Source organism: Arvicanthis niloticus, chromosome 4, assembly GCF_011762505.2.
Source record: "Arvicanthis niloticus isolate mArvNil1 chromosome 4, mArvNil1.pat.X, whole genome shotgun sequence".
Classification (NCBI taxonomy): Eukaryota; Metazoa; Chordata; class Mammalia; order Rodentia; family Muridae; genus Arvicanthis; species Arvicanthis niloticus.
The window spans coordinates 87,089,636-87,106,944 of record NC_047661.1 but is presented as its reverse complement, the minus strand read 5'-3'; the positions used below and the strand labels follow the sequence as shown (position 1 = coordinate 87,106,944).

At 46.6% G+C, this 17,309-nt stretch overlaps 1 protein-coding gene across 1 annotated transcript; it reads left to right on the top strand.

The window, feature by feature from the left end:
• Nucleotides 1–280: 280 nt before the first annotated feature.
• On the top strand, nt 281–17,097 carry LOC117706591 (glutathione S-transferase Mu 3). The gene is made up of 9 exons (XM_034499447.3): nt 281–430; nt 948–1,058; nt 12,289–12,364; nt 12,935–12,999; nt 13,289–13,370; nt 13,461–13,561; nt 14,736–14,831; nt 14,910–15,020; nt 16,703–17,097. Exons 1-9 carry the CDS (start codon nt 281–283, stop codon nt 16,790–16,792), a joined length of 882 nt encoding a protein of 293 aa, XP_034355338.3. The 3' UTR covers nt 16,793–17,097.
• Nucleotides 17,098–17,309: the final 212 nt, after the last annotated feature.

The following is a 17,309-nucleotide window of genomic DNA, read 5'->3' as shown; positions in this document are numbered from 1 at the left end:
GAGACCATCTCCAAAGAAAATCTTTTAAAGCAGGAATGTTGCCAACAGCAGGACCTATGTTCTGTGGAGAGAGTAAAATTATTATGGGGGATAGCAATTCCTTCATAGAAAAGAGGGGAAGAATAATAACAAGGCCAGCACTCTTGCATGAGCTCTGGGCGAGAATCATTGATTGCAGCAAATGTCTGTTCTACAAGGGAAAAGACAAGGTGTGAAGAAGAATGAGGAGAAACTGTTGTTAACGAGGGAGTCGACTCTGGAGAATCATTGATTGCAGCAAATGTCTGTTCTACAAGGGAAAAGACAAGGTGTGAAGAAGAATGAGGAGAAACTGTTGTTAACGAGGGAGTCGACTCTGGCACGGCATGATCCTGTGAAGGAGAAGCGGGAGGAGGAGGAGGAGGAGGTTGAGAGTTGGAAGGTGGAGCAGGTTGGTGAGAGACCAAAACTGGATTAGGTCCTGTGGTGACAGAGGAAGTTTTATGCGAGATTTCTTTGAGAAGTTTGCTGCAAAGGGATGATGGATGTGAGTCAATGGCCGTGTCAGTTTGATAAGCAAGTTGGTCGGAAACAGGATCAGCAGCAGCAGCAGGATCATCATTCTTGGGGGGAGCATTTTCTGTGGAAGAAGCACATCCTCAGCTGGGGCTTGAGGCTCCTGGCTGGGAAGTGTGGTTCTTTGACTCGGCCCAGGCAGTGGCCGTGAATTCTGCAACCTGGTGGCCTATTCAGATTGAACCCGGGATGGAGGGCTCTGGAGGTTCTGGAGGCTCCATTGGGCCCGGGCCTTGACAGGAGAGTGCTCTCCAAAGTGGCTTTGAGCATGGACTTTGACCACAGCTGCTCAGACAGTGTCAAGTACCTGACGCTCAACTTTGGACCCTTCGAAACTGTGCATTGCTGGTGGTGCCTCCCACCCTGCAACAATTTGTGGGTGCCCGGTGCAGCAAACAGTCGTAGCATATAAGGATGCCATCTATGTGTTTGATGAAGACAACGGAAAGACAATGCTCAATGATAATAAAGGGGCTACTGTCTTCCTGAGGCCTGAGGAGGCGGTGAGCTGTCTCCTCTAAGCGGCTAACAAAACTACTATAAGGTTCCTCAGGACCCTGTCTGATATTAGTCAATGCTCCTCCAAGCTCCCACTGCTGCTTGGTGAACCTGAGCCAAGAGACCAGGTGTATAAAGTCTCTGGGCATCGGGTGAATTGTAAGGTGGTTCTCCCATAAGTTTGGCAGCTGTCCAATCACGGGTATCAGGGTTTTTGGCGATACAAAGGGCCAGGTTACAAGCTGCTTCTTGAAATTCAGCCTTCCATAATACATAATCTCCTCCCTCTAGTGCATCATGAGCCAGCTGAAAAAAATTCATTTGGAGTTAACCAAGCCTCAATAGAGGCCTCCAGTAAGGCTAAGGTAAAGGGGGCCGTTGGACCATACTTAGAGGTGGCTGATTTAAGTTTTTCCAGAATTGACAAATTAAGAAGAGTACACAAGGGTATCTTGGTCTAGGGTTGGTCTCTCCGGGGCAGCTGCAGCCACAGGATCCCTGTCATCTTCCTCCTCACTAATAGTCCCATTGGGGTTAGGATTACGAGGGTGAGCCTCACTAGAAGATGGCTTATCACCTGCTTCTTGGGGAACAGACACGCTGCTGCTAAGTGAAAGTGGAAAAGCTAGGCAGTGTGAGGGGCCTTTCCAGTTTTCTTCTTAAGGGACTGGGGCTTATCATGAAAGGAATATTGTTGGCCTTGGGGGAGGGAGAGATCTGCTAATTGTTTATCCAAGTCAGGAAGAGTTTTTAAAAGTGAAAGTTGTTCCTGGTGATTATGGACCAAATCTGTGAGGACACTCAGGTCGGCAGTAGCTGTGGAGCATGCCTGCAGGATTGGGTGTGTGTGTGTGTGTGTGTGTGGTAGAAACACTTGATCAAGAGAAGACAGATAGGGCGGCGGGAGATAGAAAGGGGGGAGAAGTTGACTAGAGAGTGGCTTGGAATTTTGGGAAGTTGAAAGAGCCACAGTTTTCTCGAGAGGGGCCTAGTCCGGATTGGGATATCGAGCAGCCTCCTCATCAAGGGCGGCTGAGTCTCCCAGATCAAGGGGTTCCTCTCTGCCTTCATCCTCAAGACCAATCAAAGAGGGATAAAGAGGGGTGGCTTTAATGGTTTTAGTGGGCAAAGTTGAAGGTACCTTTTGAGAAATTTCTATAAGTGGGGGGCCTGAATTTTGAGAGGGTGGTTGAGAACAAGGGATTCGGAGGGAGGCACAAACTCTGACATAGGGCCCTCTCTCCCTCTTCAATGACATTTTGAACATCAGGCCAATTATTGTGAGTCTTTAATAGGTCATGAATGAGATTCCAGTAACTAAAAGCTGTAACAGGGACCTTTTCTGGGCCAAAGATCTTATAATAATCTCGTAAACAATCACCAACTCTCTTCTACTTCTTTTGATTAATAGTTCCTTCTTGGGGGAACCAGGGACAAAGGTAAACCAGAAAAATAAAAAAATCCCTTTAAGTTTTTCTCTTCAACCCTGGCTACCCAGGTCTCAAGGGAATCCTTAAGCCCTGAAATGAATAAAAATCTTGCTGAGAAATATTCTGACCCATGTCTATATAATGCACCACCTGATTACTCACCAAATGCCCTTCTCAGCCTCGGGGAACTCCCAGAGTCCTGAATGCCGGCTCCGATGCCACTGGGAGGTGGGGTGATGGTCTCCTCTGGGGGTCTCAGAGCCCCACAATGGGTGCCACTTGTCCAGGCCAGCTGGACAATCAAGTGGGACTCTTAGACTCTGTGGAGAGGACTGAGATGCTCGAGAAAATAAGGAGGCACAGCAGTCAAAAAGTCTGATCAAGCTGGCAAAGATTTTATTGTTCACACAGGTTCTATACTCTGAAAACAGGATATGGGGAGGAGTAGTAAAGGAAAGTGGGCTTTGCAGGTGGAGGAAGCTAGCTGCAGCTGTGGTGTCTAACTAAATTATTCTCACCGAGCCTTTCCATTACCAGGGGTTCTAAAAACATCTATCTAGCAGGATGTTGGCTAAATCTAGAGATCAGGAGGAAGGGTTACTAAGGTGGGTTGCTATGTGACCTTGTTTGAAGTTCTGAGAACTGACAAGTGAATCATGGAAGGTAAGCAGAAAGAAGAATAGTAGATAGGAGAGCCAAGGGTGAGAGTAAGGCCTTGCCATGGCTTCCCACAGGTTACTAGTGCCTTCAGATGCCAGAAGAGAGCTAGCTAACTGTGCACTTCTGGGTTAGACAGGCTCAATCAGTGAGAACCAGAACTCCAGGATGGATTATCACTGAACCCTTGATTCTGAAATTCTACGTAAGCGTTTTTGAACTCTGTGTTTTCTGCTTCAATCAAGTCAGCCAGTTTTCCGAAGAGGCAATTCTGAAACATTATTAGCTTTGCAGTCCTTGCAGGCTGCTTTCAAACTCAGAGATCCATTTGCCTCTGCCTTCCAAGTCCTGGGATTAAAGTCGTGTGCCACCACTGCCTGGGCTCCTTCCCTCCTTTCAGCCTCAGTTACTCCTCGGCTTTCTAGAAATCTCCTCAGATTCTTATTTCATTCTCCCGTAATTTTACTGGGTAAAGCTCTTAATCTAGGAGCAATTTCAGTGTCTTGCCTCTTCAGCCTGTCCCTTGCAGGATGCAATCAGTGTACACACAGGGACAGTGGTTGTTGGTGTTGTTCTTGCTCTTGTTCTTTCTTCAGAGTTTAAAATTAAATTAATTTTTAAAGACTTTTAAATGTGTGTTTCAGTGTTCCTCTGGATGAGGACATGCACACATCCTTTCAGGTGCTCTAGTGCTTGGATCTCCTGGAACAGGGGTTACAGGTAATTTTGAGGCATCCCATATGGGTGCTGAGAACCAAACTCTGGTCCTCTACAAGAGCAGCAAGTATCTCTACTGCTAGGCCAAGTTTTCCAAAACATTTTTGTAGTTGGGCTTCAGGATCATTATGAACTCCCCATGATCTGTTGAAGGAGGTCAGAGAAAGTACCAAGTCACATCATGGTAATAGCAGATTCAACTGAGACTTTAAAAGGCAAAGGGGAGGGGTTGTCTAGACAGATAAACTACAAGTTCTAAAAATTAACAAATAAGTTCTGGTGTTACAGATGTGCACTGCCACGGCAGCCTGACAGTACTGTATTCCTATCTGGGTTCCCATCACATCTGTAGACATCAGCTGCACCTGAAGTCCAGCCAATGCTGATTCGTTAACTTGAAGCTTCTACCATAACCCAAGCCCAGGGACAGGAAGGCAGCTGCTCACGCTGCCCAGCTGGGGCCTGCACAGCCCTGCCAGGACATCCCCTCTGCCAGGGAGCTTGTGCATGAGGATGATGACAGCTGTTTTTGGTTTCAGGAGAAACAGAAGTGTGTGGAGGTCCTCTCTGAAAACTGAAGATGTTACAGATACTGAGGGATAGCCATTGCTTCCCAGGAACAAGGTATAAGGAAGGGAGCTGCTCTTGCTGCCATATCTTCCCTGAAAAGATGAACTGAAATCCCTCTGAATCCATGAACCAAAGTAGCCCTCATGTGTTCAGCAATGTGGTGCAGTGGATAAAGGCACTTGCTTCCAAGCCTGATGACTTGAGGTCAGTACCCAGGACTCCTGCAAGTTACTCTCTGACTGCCACAAGTGTTCACCTAGGCCTCCTACGAACAAACAAACAACTAACAAACAGGTAAAGTCACACAACTTATTTTTAAAAACCCTCTCTTTTCACATGTTGTCTATGTCAGATATTTTTCTCACAATGATGTCACTAATAAATGTTCACAGACACAGATGATCATCAGAGAACCCTTTCTAATCAGAACCTCCACTAAGAAGCACTGAACTCCCAGGCTGTGATTATGGGGTCAAAGAAAGTGCCTGGGTGTCCTTTCTCAAGGACTACACCTTGAACATCCTTTGGTATGGCAGTTTCATTTTACCCATCATTTCCAGTTAGAGCATGGATCTGAGCTGTCTTTCAATGGCTTTTGAATACAGGCATGGTCCCCGTGTAATTGTGTTCAGAGTTGGGGTGATGGGAACATGAATCTGAGACTTACCAATGCTGTGGTGTAGTTGTGGATTAATAAAAGGCTATTGAGAGGTGGTGGAAATCCAAGGGGGCGACCCTAGTAGGAGGAAGTAGATGTTAGGGGTGGGCATGGCTGAGGGGTATATTATAACCTTTCTCTTTCATCTCTTGGATTCCTCACACCATGTGGTGAGCAGCTTTTCTCCAGCACTGTCTCCTTGCAGTAAATGCTCTCCCCCATCATGGAGCCAAGAGATCATGAACTGAAAGTTCTGAGACCATGAGGCAGAATAAATATTTCCTCATTTGGACTGACTTCCTCTTCTACTTTGTCTAAGTAACAGACACCTGACTATCACGTACATTCCGCTGTAGCACACAGATTCTCTGTGAAATGGGACAGATTCTTATTTTCACACCACAGTCCTCTGGATGAGGCATGATGTCAGGTTCAGGGAGATAGATAGACAAATATTCATCATGAGGGTAGGGGAGAGAGAGAGAGAGAGAGAGAGAGAGAGAGAGAGAGAGAGAGAGAGAGAGAGAGAGAGAGACAAGACAGACAGAGAAAGACAGAGATCTCAGACTCCGATGTGTATGTGGTACTTCCTGGGTTCTGGGGAGCCAAGTCTGACTTTTTTGTCACGTGGGTCACTAATTATTTTTTGACACTCACACAACCTACTTTATTAGATATTTTAGAGTTGGAGATATTATAGAAACATTCAGCCTGGAATCTATTTTTCTGCCTTATACCCATCAAGTTACACACTAGTTCTCATCAGCACTGGTTCTGGTCCAGGCTAATGGCCTTGGGGATTGTGCAAGATCTAGCATGGCTGTGGGGAGAGAGGAAGGAGAGGGGCAGGAGGGAACTGTTGAGGATTGCACTTGAGGCTGGGCACACCTGGATTTTGGAGGACAGGAAGTCATGAATATCTTTGAAATCTTTTAAACTCTATGACACTTACCATCCTGGTAGAAGGTCAGTAACCTACGAGGGTGTTATCCAGCCTGGTCCCTTATCAGGCCTGGAGATGAGGTCAACTTTGTCACAGTGAGATTGGTGTCAGGCACCACATGGGGGAACTTGGACTCTCTTGATTACAAGCCTGATGAGGCTTTCTTCCTGGACCTTCCCTCCCCCACTCTAGTCCCCAGTGTCCTATTTCATCCTGTCTTTGGTAGGTCTTTGGGTAAGATCTCTTCTATGTCGCCTGACCTTTTGGACTCCTTTGTCTTGCTGGAAGTCTAGGTTGTATGCAAACCTAGGCTAGAAAGAGCTCAGCTCTGAACCAGGAACATGTTGATGAAAACGGAGAAGAATAGAGTGTTTCCTGCAAGAAGACCGGAGGCGTGGGGTCAGGAACCTCACAGAATGGCCCCACAAAGCCAGTCTGACTGGCCTACTGACTAGCTGTGTGAGAAGGAAATTACTTAAGCCTTCTGGATCTCAGGTTCCCTTCTGACAAGTGTTATGGTTGGACAAATTGTGCAAGATTGCTGAGTGTCCAAGTCTGTACTGTGACCCCCAGAGTGCATGAAACAGTTTGCACAGGGTTTAGTCTCCCCTGTGCTCCTCAGCTGTCATGTCTACATACTCTTCTCTTCCCTCTCCACCCCATCTTTCTCTCTTTTTGTATTGCCATGACTGGGCACGGAAGCAATTACAACCAAGATACCATATTCTCTCTGTGATGCCTGGTGGGAAATCAGACTTGGAAGGAACAGAAACTTATAGCCTTCACCATCATTCTGCCTCCCAGGTGGACATGTATGCCAGGCCTGAGCAGTTCATGACAACTGGTTGTCAAACTTACTAGTTTGGGGAGGTTTTGAAATACCATCCAGCTAGTTCATGAAAACCAAATATCTTATGTTACCCTACTTATTATGCATCATTGCTTCATTTGGGCTTTAATAGTTCAATCTACATTTTGTTGTGTTTGCATTAGATACAGTTCATTGTAGCGTTAACATATGCACATGCAAGAAGTGCATGCTTAGCTTTGAAACCATTTGTGCGGATTTTTAAGCCTCTTTTCTTCTAATACTTATGAGTTTATCATATCTACTTTCTTGCAGGTGAAGCAGGGCCTCATGTTTCAGGTAGCTAGCCTTAAACTCACTGGATAGCTGAGGATAGCCTTGGCCTAATTGGTCTCCCAGCCTCCCCCTTCTGAGAGATGAGATTAGGTGAGCTCCTCTCTGCTTGGTTTCTGGGTGCTGGGATGGAACCCAGGGGGTTGTGCATGCTAGGCCAGCAGTCTCCCACCCCTCTTACCTCTGTGTTTGGTTTTCTATTTGTCTTGTTGGAATAATGCTCTATCAATGTTGTAGATGCTTTGAGATAGGATTATGGGTGTTCATGAATCTTAGAGAAAGTCTGAGTATTTTTCTTCTTAGTATGTTTTTTCAGACGAACTTTTTACATTAAACTTGGCTGCTTTTCTCCCATCTTGAAATGTTAATATGTTTAAATAAAGCTTTTCTATTTCCCTTCATCTTTCTCCATCCCTCTTTCTCTTCTTTCAGTTCCCCCTCCCTCCTTCTTCCTCCCTTCTCTTTTCTTTCCTTCCTTGGTTCCTGTCTCTTACTGTTTGACTCTCTAGCTTATTGTCTGTCTTGATGTATCTACAACTTGCACATAGGGTATCATCCACTCTCCACAGATGTTAGCTCAACTACATCTGCATCTTCCTGGCAACTGAGACACTATCACTAGTATCTCATGTGCCAGAGAATGTGCTGTTTTCATAGCGTGCTGGTGGGTGTTCAGACCTCATAGAAGGTTATGGCAGTTCTTGAAATTGCCTCTGATGTAATGAAAGCAAGAGTGTTTCTTTAGCTTTGATCTGTCTTTTCTCAATTCCTGGTTCTCTCACCTCAAAGGCTTTAGAGAAGTCTGCCTGGCTTTCCTGTCTGCTCTTTATTTATTTCAGCATTAACTATGTACTTTTGCATATGATGTACTCTGGTGTGCACAACTATTCTGGAAATTTTTCTTTCCCAAAAGAAGCTGAGCTGATGATCGACTGCATGGACAGTGGCAGGATGTCTTTTATATTAAGCAGATTTTTATAGATAGAAGTCTGATAACTAGTAGTGGGGATACCTGGATGGGAGAGGGATGGGGCACGTGTGCTTCATATTGTAGAGTGGAATCTATAGATAATGCCTGGTCCATGGCTTTTGCTCTGAGTTAATTCTTTAGCCCAAGTGATGTCTAGAAGGTACAGGGCTGATGCAGGCAGATACTTATTAGACTTGGCATTTTAAAAAGAGCTTGGAATACAATGTCTGGAGAATGAGAGAAAATACAAGGCATGAGGCTTATAGACGGGGTCTTATCCACGCCACATGGTTACTTCCCCAAAGCTACTATCTAACTCTATAAAAACCTACTGGGTGGAGACAAGTTATGAAAACAGATTTTTCCTGTTTTCCAATGAAAGCACACCTGAAGATTCAATTCCCATCTCTGCTGGTTGGTGACAGGGAGTACAGACTCTCTTATTCTGGTTGTAAAGCCAGTTCTTAACCCAGTTCTTGCTATTATAAGGGCGTGGGCAAGATCAGTTCTGAGCTGGGCATGTCTGGGACATGTATAATGTTCATTTCCTTATTCCTTACAGATATGAGAAAATATTATTTGTAAAAGTAACTTTTATTTGTCTAATGTAATTGTCACCTCAGAGGCTTACTGCTGAATAAGCTCACCCTTTCTAGTTCTTTCTGAACTCTGGCTCACTGGTTCAACTCAACTGTTCTACCTAAACTCCTCTCCAAGATGACTGATTCAAACTGACTTTTTTCAGCTTCTCACTGAATTTCTTTGCTTGGCCTCAGTCTAACTCTGGCAATCTGTTCTTATTTTCTGGCTCCTTTTTATTCTCTGGCTTCAACTGCCTCTGCTGACCTGCATTGAACTGCATGAAATCACAAACTCAATTCCACACCATTGCATTCACATCCAACTGACTAAACCAAACTACCCCAAACTGCACTGATTTAACTCAACTGACCTGCACTAAACTGACTGAACTGACTTCAACTCAACTCCCTTGCCTCTTCCTGTTCTCTATTAAATGGCTCCTCTTTCCTGTGTTCTCATGAGAGTTGAGCATATTCTATCCCGTCAAATCTTTCTCTGATTCATTACTTTGTCTGTCCATCAATTAGACAGCATTGTTTGGGATTAAAGGGGTATACTAAGGGTGTATCTATACTCCAGCAAGAGTAACCAGGTTGCTGGATTAAAATTCCTCTTCAATTATGTAGCTTCTCTATTTCCTAAATTCCTCTAGACAGTCAGCATGTGAGAGACTTTTAGAGTTTCCATTAGGGAGAGAACACTTTGTTTGTTGGCACTTCTGTGGTGCTTTAAAAATTTAGAAGTCATTATTTGTAGAATTCTGTGAATTTGCATAGACCATTTGAATGTCACCCATTGGGCCTAGAAGGAATTATGGAAACCATCTCAGATGTTACTACAGATTATAAGCCAATTTTCTTCCAACACATTTAGATTTTCCTGCACAGTGTCCTTTTAAGACACTAGGGCTGGCTGCACTGTGAACTTGTGACAGTCACACAGACATCCAGAGGATCAGTGGTCAACACTGGGATTAAATTCTCCAGGACAGCACTGGTTGTGACTTCTAGCTTCAGATCTCTCCATGTCCCCAGTCCCCACTGTTCCTGATGCCTTTCAGGGACCTCTCTCATTCAAAGGGATGATGCTCTTGGACTCTGGGGCCCCTGCACTGAGGACTTGCTGTCCTAGCCCTTATCCCTGTCTGCAGAGCTATTCTGTCCTCTGAAGGGCTCCAGGACTCTGGCTCCCTTCCCAGGCCCTCTGAGTCCTTGTCCTGGACAGCATGGATTCCTTCTCCTTTCTTCCACGGCCCTTCTCTAGATCCCATAGTGCATGAAAATAAGCTAGTGTACCTCATTCATACTTGTAAATTATCTCCCTGTCGTTCCCACCAAACCTGTGGTCTTTACCAGTCAGTTCAGTCAACAGGAAGGGCCTTCTTATCCATGGGACCTCTGTGCTAGGAACTGACTGTTTAATAAAGGAGGAAACAAATTGGATGAACACTATGGTACAACTAAAAACTGTTTTAATGTTCTTTTACTATCTGTCAAAGTTATTGTTATAATTGGTCATAGCATTTAAAACTCAGTTTTCAGCTGCATTCATAAATTTCATTTTTCTGAGACCCTTAGAATAGCAAGTGATTAAAGATCTAAATCATAGGAGCTCATGGAACCAGGAAGTTTCATGCATGTACGAATAGCATGGTCTCTGTTTGCAAGCTTAACTCTGAGCATTAAGGCCTCTGGTTACTTTCTGAGCATGGACATTCTGAGATCCTGAAGTGGGAAGGTGGACATGTCCAAATGCTAAGGCGGCATTTGCCACAGGCACTGTGAGCCCCAGTGGCATGGTCTCTTTGCTTGCATCCTCACTGAGACCTGCAGAACATGTGGCTTCTCTAATGTCCCAGGATAAGATGGCCTCTGTTGTCCCCTGCACCCTCACTGCACACCTCCTATGTGGGTAACATGATTTGCTGGCTTCATATCCCATCATCCTAGTAAAGGATGATTTAATCCCCAAATGTACTTTCTGCAGAGCAGCAGCCTTGCCCTTTGACTTGTCAACTCATTTTAGTCTCCTCTTCTGTCATTTGTTTTTCATTATATCTGATAAGTTTCTGTAAACAAGGTGATGTCATCCTCAGGCTGATTAACCACAAGCCTCTTGGTTTTGAAGGACTGTTTTGCTGACAAGGAAGAAAGTAGACAGGTGGGACAGTGTTCTTGGTAGGACATTGTCCTTGTGAAGGTTATACTACAGGACATATATCCCAGGGTAACCTGAAAGGTCATTTGAGCCACCCTGTCATATACAAACACATGTCAGGAGCCCGGGATGTGGACAGCCGAGGGTCTAGCTTTGAGCTCCTTGTGTCCTGTGCAAAGTGTTACAGGATCCCATGTGTACAGCATCCTGTTGTTGAAAGTAAGTCTCTTGGGACACATTCTCTCCCCCTCTATGGCACACCCCAGCTGCAGGCTCTTTGGTCCCTGCACAGTGCTAACCCATGAGAAGTTCTCCCAGCCAGGTACCTTGCGCTGTGGTGGTGTCTCAGATTTCTTGTGCCCTGGGTATCTGGTTCTTAGATTTAGCTTATAAACATGGCCAAAAATAGTGACTGACTTACATGATCACTAGCTTGATGAGCACATGACCACGTTTCTGCACTTTCTAAAGGAGAACATTGGGAATGCTTGTTTTTTGATTGTCCCTGTCCTGGAGTCTTCCTTCCCATGGACTGTCCTATGACTCTAAGTGACTAACAAGGCTCTGGTGGTTACTAAATCCTGGCACCTGTCAAAGGGGCGGCTCTGTATGTGGGGATGGATGCTGAGCTAAACTTTCACGAAACTTTCACGTGGGGGGTAGCCTGCTTTATCTTCTGTTGAGATCTGGAACTGTCTGAAAGACAGATTTCCACAGTATAGGGGTGAAAACCCAAGTTCTACCAGGATCGGAAAGCTGCATTTTCAAATTTTTGGGCACCCGATAGGGGGCGGTGACAGGAAGCACTAAAGGGGCTCCTAAGCTGCTGCTGACCGAGGCTGGGGGACCCTTCCTGTGAACCTGATCAGAATCCAAGGCCTGAAGCTGCGTAGGAGCCTGCTCCTGCCTCTCCAGGGCTGTGGGTGAGGCCCTTTGGCTTTGGGTTCAGAGTCTCTGAGGACAATTGGAGGGAAAAGCAGTGCCTGAGTGGGGTTTGGGCATTGAGGGCGGGACCGTTTACAGGGCCCCACCTACCTTAGCACCCACCTTCCCTTAGCACCTCCTTAAAATTTTCTAGCGCAGCTTACCCGAAGCCAGTCTGAGAAGACCAAGGCACCAGCGCCATGCCTATGACACTGGGATATTGGACGTCCGCGGAGTGAGAGAGGGATCCCCCTGAAGGGTGGGACTAGGACTCAATTCAGAGCGATCAGGGCTGCTTCTAGCAGAGGGATACTCCTCTTAGCACCCTGGAGCTCACAGACTTGGGAGGCTGAAGGTGTGTGAGAGAGGGCACGTGTGAGTGTGTGTGTACACATCGCAGGGTGGCTGTGTTTGTGGAGTGTGAGAGGATTGAAGTCATCCAGTAAAGGTCCTACCTTTTCTAACTCCTGTGACCTTCTCTCCCAGCTGACTCACCCCATCCGCCTGCTCCTAGAATATACAGATTCAAGCTATGAGGAGAAGAGATATGTCATGGGGGATGGTAATGACACCTTCCTGGTCAAACACCTGCTTCCCTCTTGCCCAGGGATTTCCGTACCCACCCCATATTCCTCAGCTTTGCTCATTTGCTCAGCTTTGCAGACCTCCAACAGCTGGAGCTAGAGCCTGCCCCTTCCAGGAACCTCTTAAGGGTGCAGTTTGGGTTTCCATGCACTGGCCAGATGTGGGGAGCTTGCTTTTAAATCCGGCACTAGAAAGGCAGAGAGACAGGTGGATTTCTGAGTTTGAGGTCAGCCAGGTCTACACAAACAATTTCTGGGCAGCTTTGGTTATGTAATTGAGAGATCTTGCCTCAATTAATAATAGTGAGACTAGTGAGACTGGAGTGCCTGGCCCACCTGTATTTATAATTGAGCTAGGTTCATTTTGGGGGTCCCATTGGGCCCAGGCTCCCCTTCTTACCAGTTATTCATTCCCGCTGCTTCATCTTGTGAGTGGCTTGGTGTGAGATGTTGCAGATCCCCCTGCCCCCTGCCCCAGGGTATCTTGCTCATGAATCCTTGGGTGGATGACACACTGATTTCCTTTCATGTTATCTTGTCCACCACAGCTCCCAACTTTGACAGAAGCCAGTGGCTGAGTGAGAAGTTCAATCTTGGCCTGGACATTCCCAATGTAGGTGCAAGGAAGGGGAGGTTTGGGGAAGGCCTGGTGATCTCACCTCATCTCATTGTCTAGATGAGGGGTTTGGGATCAGTGTTTCTGCTCACCTGCTCCATCCCTGCTGGCTGCACAGTGTTTCTGTGATGGGCTGTGTCCCAGCTCTCCCATTCAGTGCACACCGTGCTCACGGAGGGATTCCCATGACGGTCACACTGAGTGCCAGGCCCCATGTCTGTCCTCACCCAGGGAAGGGATGTTGAGACCCCATAACCCATCTGACTGTTCCTGCTTGTTCATTCAGCTGCCCTACTTAATTGATGGGTCACACAAGGTCACCCAGAGCAATGCCATCCTGCGTTACCTTGGCCGGAAGCACAACCTGTGTGAGTGGGGTTGCCTGCAGGGTAGGGCATGGTGGACAATCTCCTTGGCTTGTGTGGTTTGGGATGCTGAGTGTGCTGTGTGTGCTGCAGGTGGAGAGACAGAGGAGGAGAGGATTCGTGTGGATACTTTGGAGAACCAGGTCATGGACACTCGCATACAACTCATGATAGTCTGCTGCAGTCCCGACTTTGTACGTGGCCAGTGGGTGGAGCGGGCAGGGTTTGCAGCAGGAATTAAAGTCTTGCATTCATATCTGTAGCATCCTCCTTCAGTGAATGAACTGTGTTGGGTTACTGATTCTCCAAGCTTTTCTATCTTACCAGCAGAAAGACCTGTGTTATCGTAGTGGTCTATCTCATCAACACTGAAACTATCACTACTCGTCCAACCATCCTAGATACGGTTGGAATTCTATAGAGTGAACAGTCTGCTTCTAGACATTTAATGTAGAGTTAAAATCCCTGTCATGTCTATCCTGTGACCACTTCCATGTGTCATCTCAGCTAGTGTTCACGCTAACGATTTTCTTCTTAAAACACAGACTCAAAAGGTGAAGTAGTGGCTGGGGAGATGGTTCAGAGGGTAAAAGTCTTTGATGTGCAAGCATGAGGACTTGATGACGGATCTCCAGTACCCCACATTAAAAACAAACAAACCTGGGAGTACCTTGGAGCACCATGGGAAAAGAAACAGGAGGATTTCTGTGCTTGCTAGCAAATGAGTCCAGCCAATCCGTGCACTCTGGATTCAGTGATGGACACTGTCACAAATGCATAGGGTGCGCCCCCACCCCAAACATATTATGAAGATAGGATGCAGGGGCTTGGGAGCGGCACAATGGTCTCACACATGCACCCAGTACTTTCCAAGCATGCTCTTGTTGGCACCAGTAGAAGTCAGGACACCTTCCTAGTAGGCAGCTCAGGGTCAGCTGGAAGACCTTTGACTCCTTTTCTTTTCAATATTAGTGATTGCTCAAATCTGATGCATGTTCTTCAAATATCTAAATTGTGCACACACACACACACACACACACACACACACACACACACACACGGCCAGTGTAACTTTGTCTTCTCCTGGGTCTTTAGGTCCTTTGTTTCTGTGGTTCCCACTGGATCTCTGAGACCATAGCATGCATGATGATATTTAGGAAAACCTGGGTATGACTCACAGCAGCTAGGTACGAGGGGTGACAGATCTAAGGACAATGTAGCACTGTCTGTTTTCCAATCACCTCTGATAGATGAAATCTGCTACTAAGAAAATGGTGGTGATACTTGTAAGCCCAGGCCTTCAAGGCCAGCAGCCTCTCTACCAGGGAGCCTATGACTAAAGGTGGTGACAGCTATTCTCTGCCTCAGGAGAAGCAGAAGCCAGAATTCTTGAAGGCCATCCCTGATAAGATGAAAATCTATTCTGAGTTCCTGGGCAAGCGGCCATGGTTTGCAGGGGACAAGGTAAAGGGAGGGGTGGAGAGGAGACGCCATTCTTCCCAGGTGCCAAATTCTAGAGCGCTCACCCTGGGCTTCCTGCAGGTCACCTATGTGGATTTCCTTGCTTATGACATTCTTGACCAGTACCGTATGTTTGAGCCCAAGTGCCTGGACGCCTTCCCAAACCTGAAGGACTTCCTGGCCCGCTTCGAGGTGATGCTCTGATCCTGCTTCCTCTTGGTTGTCTTCTTTCTCACTTCCCTTTGATAGGTTATCTTTCTGCCAGTGAAATGAACCAATTCAAGCCAGATTAGAGTATATAAAAGCAGGTTTATTGGGAAAACTCTCTTGGGCAGGCGAGTTCACTGATCCCAAGGAATGAGAAAAGGAGGTAGAGGGTAAGGGGAAGAGAAAGAGAGAAAGCACATGGGAAGAGACTCTAAGGGAAGGGCAGCCCAACTTCTGAGAAAGTTCAGGGTAAAGGTTGGGGTAGGCCAGGTAGGGACTGAGGGATGCTGGGAGAACCTAGAGGGCAGGTCTACTTTGGTATGTAAAATGTGTACCTCAGCTGTTTGTTCCTGGCCTCAATCCTAACACCTTTCACAATGTCTTTCTAGTTCTGAGACTAAAGGAAAAACAACTTAGGTTTTTTGTTGTTGTTTGTTTGTTTTGTTTTTGAGATTTCTATAAACAGTATCCCACAATATTTATCACTTCGAAATCTCAAAATCTGTGTGTGTAAGGCAAGCATAATGCCACAGTCTTGGGGCTAAGTCAGTAGAGAGCTGTAGAAACCCAGTCTGTGAGATGCATCTGATACTCCTCTTAGCTGTTGAACCCAAAATCTTGGATCATCTACACAAATCTGGGAATCAGATTAGTGTAGATCCAAAGGGTTTTCTAAATGCGATCTGTTGATCTTGCTCACTGCACACCAAAGATGCACTTTCCCTAGTAGTTCTCATTGGCTCTGGTTCTGGCCCAGGCTGGGTACCCTTGGGGACTGTGCAGGAGCTGGCATGGCTTCAAGGCAGGTGGCTGGAGAAACAGAGTGGCACCTTAGCCCAGCATGTGTATAGTCCCTGGTGGATGCCTTTGCACCCTCTGGAATTGTCTTTGTATTCTTCACCTTGGTGTGTGGCTTGTAACATGACATGCAGTCACATGGAGTGGTCCTTGTTTAGGGGTGGAGAGGGGTACAGCCAGGGTGTAGTGAGATTATATGTGGAAATCGTGGGAATTGTGGGAAGAATTGTTAACTCTGCTCTCAGGAAATTGGTTAGAATCTTGTTCAGCTTTTCTTTGTGGCCTGTTCTCTTGATGTTTCCTTTCACTGAGGATTTGTTGAGTCACCGAGTTCTGCCTGCCTTCCTCATTCTTTTTTTTTTTTTTTTTTTTTTTTTCGTTAGACCCCTCCTCTGTTCCTAAATACAAGCTAGAAAGCACTTCCCAGTAGAATGCCTCATGGTGGTGGTGGTGGGGGAGAGACAGAGAGAGACAGAGAGAGGACAGGGAGAGGAAGAAGATGAGGAAGAGAGCAAAAGAGGGGAAGAGGAGGGAGGGGAAAAGGAGAGGGAGAATGACAGCTCCAGAGCCAAGCTGACTCCAGCACTGTCTCAATCACTACCTGTAGAAGAAGAAGGGGCAGTTGAGATCTCTGGACCTTGGGTTGCTTTGTGATAGCTAGTTATAGTATTTTCTGAGCCTGTATTGTGACCTTTAGTGGGTATAAAGCACCTTCACAGGGTCAAGTCTCTCTTGCCAGGGCTGAGAGCTAAGCTGGCTGTACTGTGGTCCAGAGCTTGAGCCTTTGAGAAATGCTGTTCCTGGCATGGGGCTGCTCCTCTGAGTGGGCTGCAGACCTGAGCTTCTGCTGTGTCCTTCCCCATTTTCAGGGCCTGAAGAAGATCTCTGCCTACATGAAGAGTAGTCGCTTCCTTCCAAGACCTGTGTTTACTAAGATAGCCCAGTGGGGCACTGATTAGGGCCCTGCCATGCTGGCACACACAGGGAGGACTTGTCCACACTGTGGATCCTGCAGGCCCTGGGTAGGGACAGCACCCTGCCCTTCTGCACTGTGGCTCCCAGTTCTCTCTCCTTCCTGCTCCCTTCTGCAGCTTTGTCAGCCCTAACTCCTGACCCAACCATACAGCCCTTTTCTGAGATTTGAGGTCTGTCCTGAACTCAGGCTCCCTAGAATTACCCCGATGGTCAATGCTCGTGCAGCCTGTTCCTGGTGGAAGAGCTGCCCCAGGCCTGTCTCATCTACAATAAAGCCTGAAACACACTTGCTGTGTGTTGTGTCTTTCTCTTTTGCTCTTTGGTTCTAGTCTGAGACCCTCATAGCAGGGATTAAGCTCTGGAGAATGGAGAGTGGTTTGGGAGATTTAATTCACTGAGGCATGCTGGGACTTTGAACTGTGAAGAGCTGTGGGTTTCAACGAGTCATGAAGCTGGTGGTGGGAGTGCCCAAGAGGAGCCCTGGATGGTCTTTCTACCTGG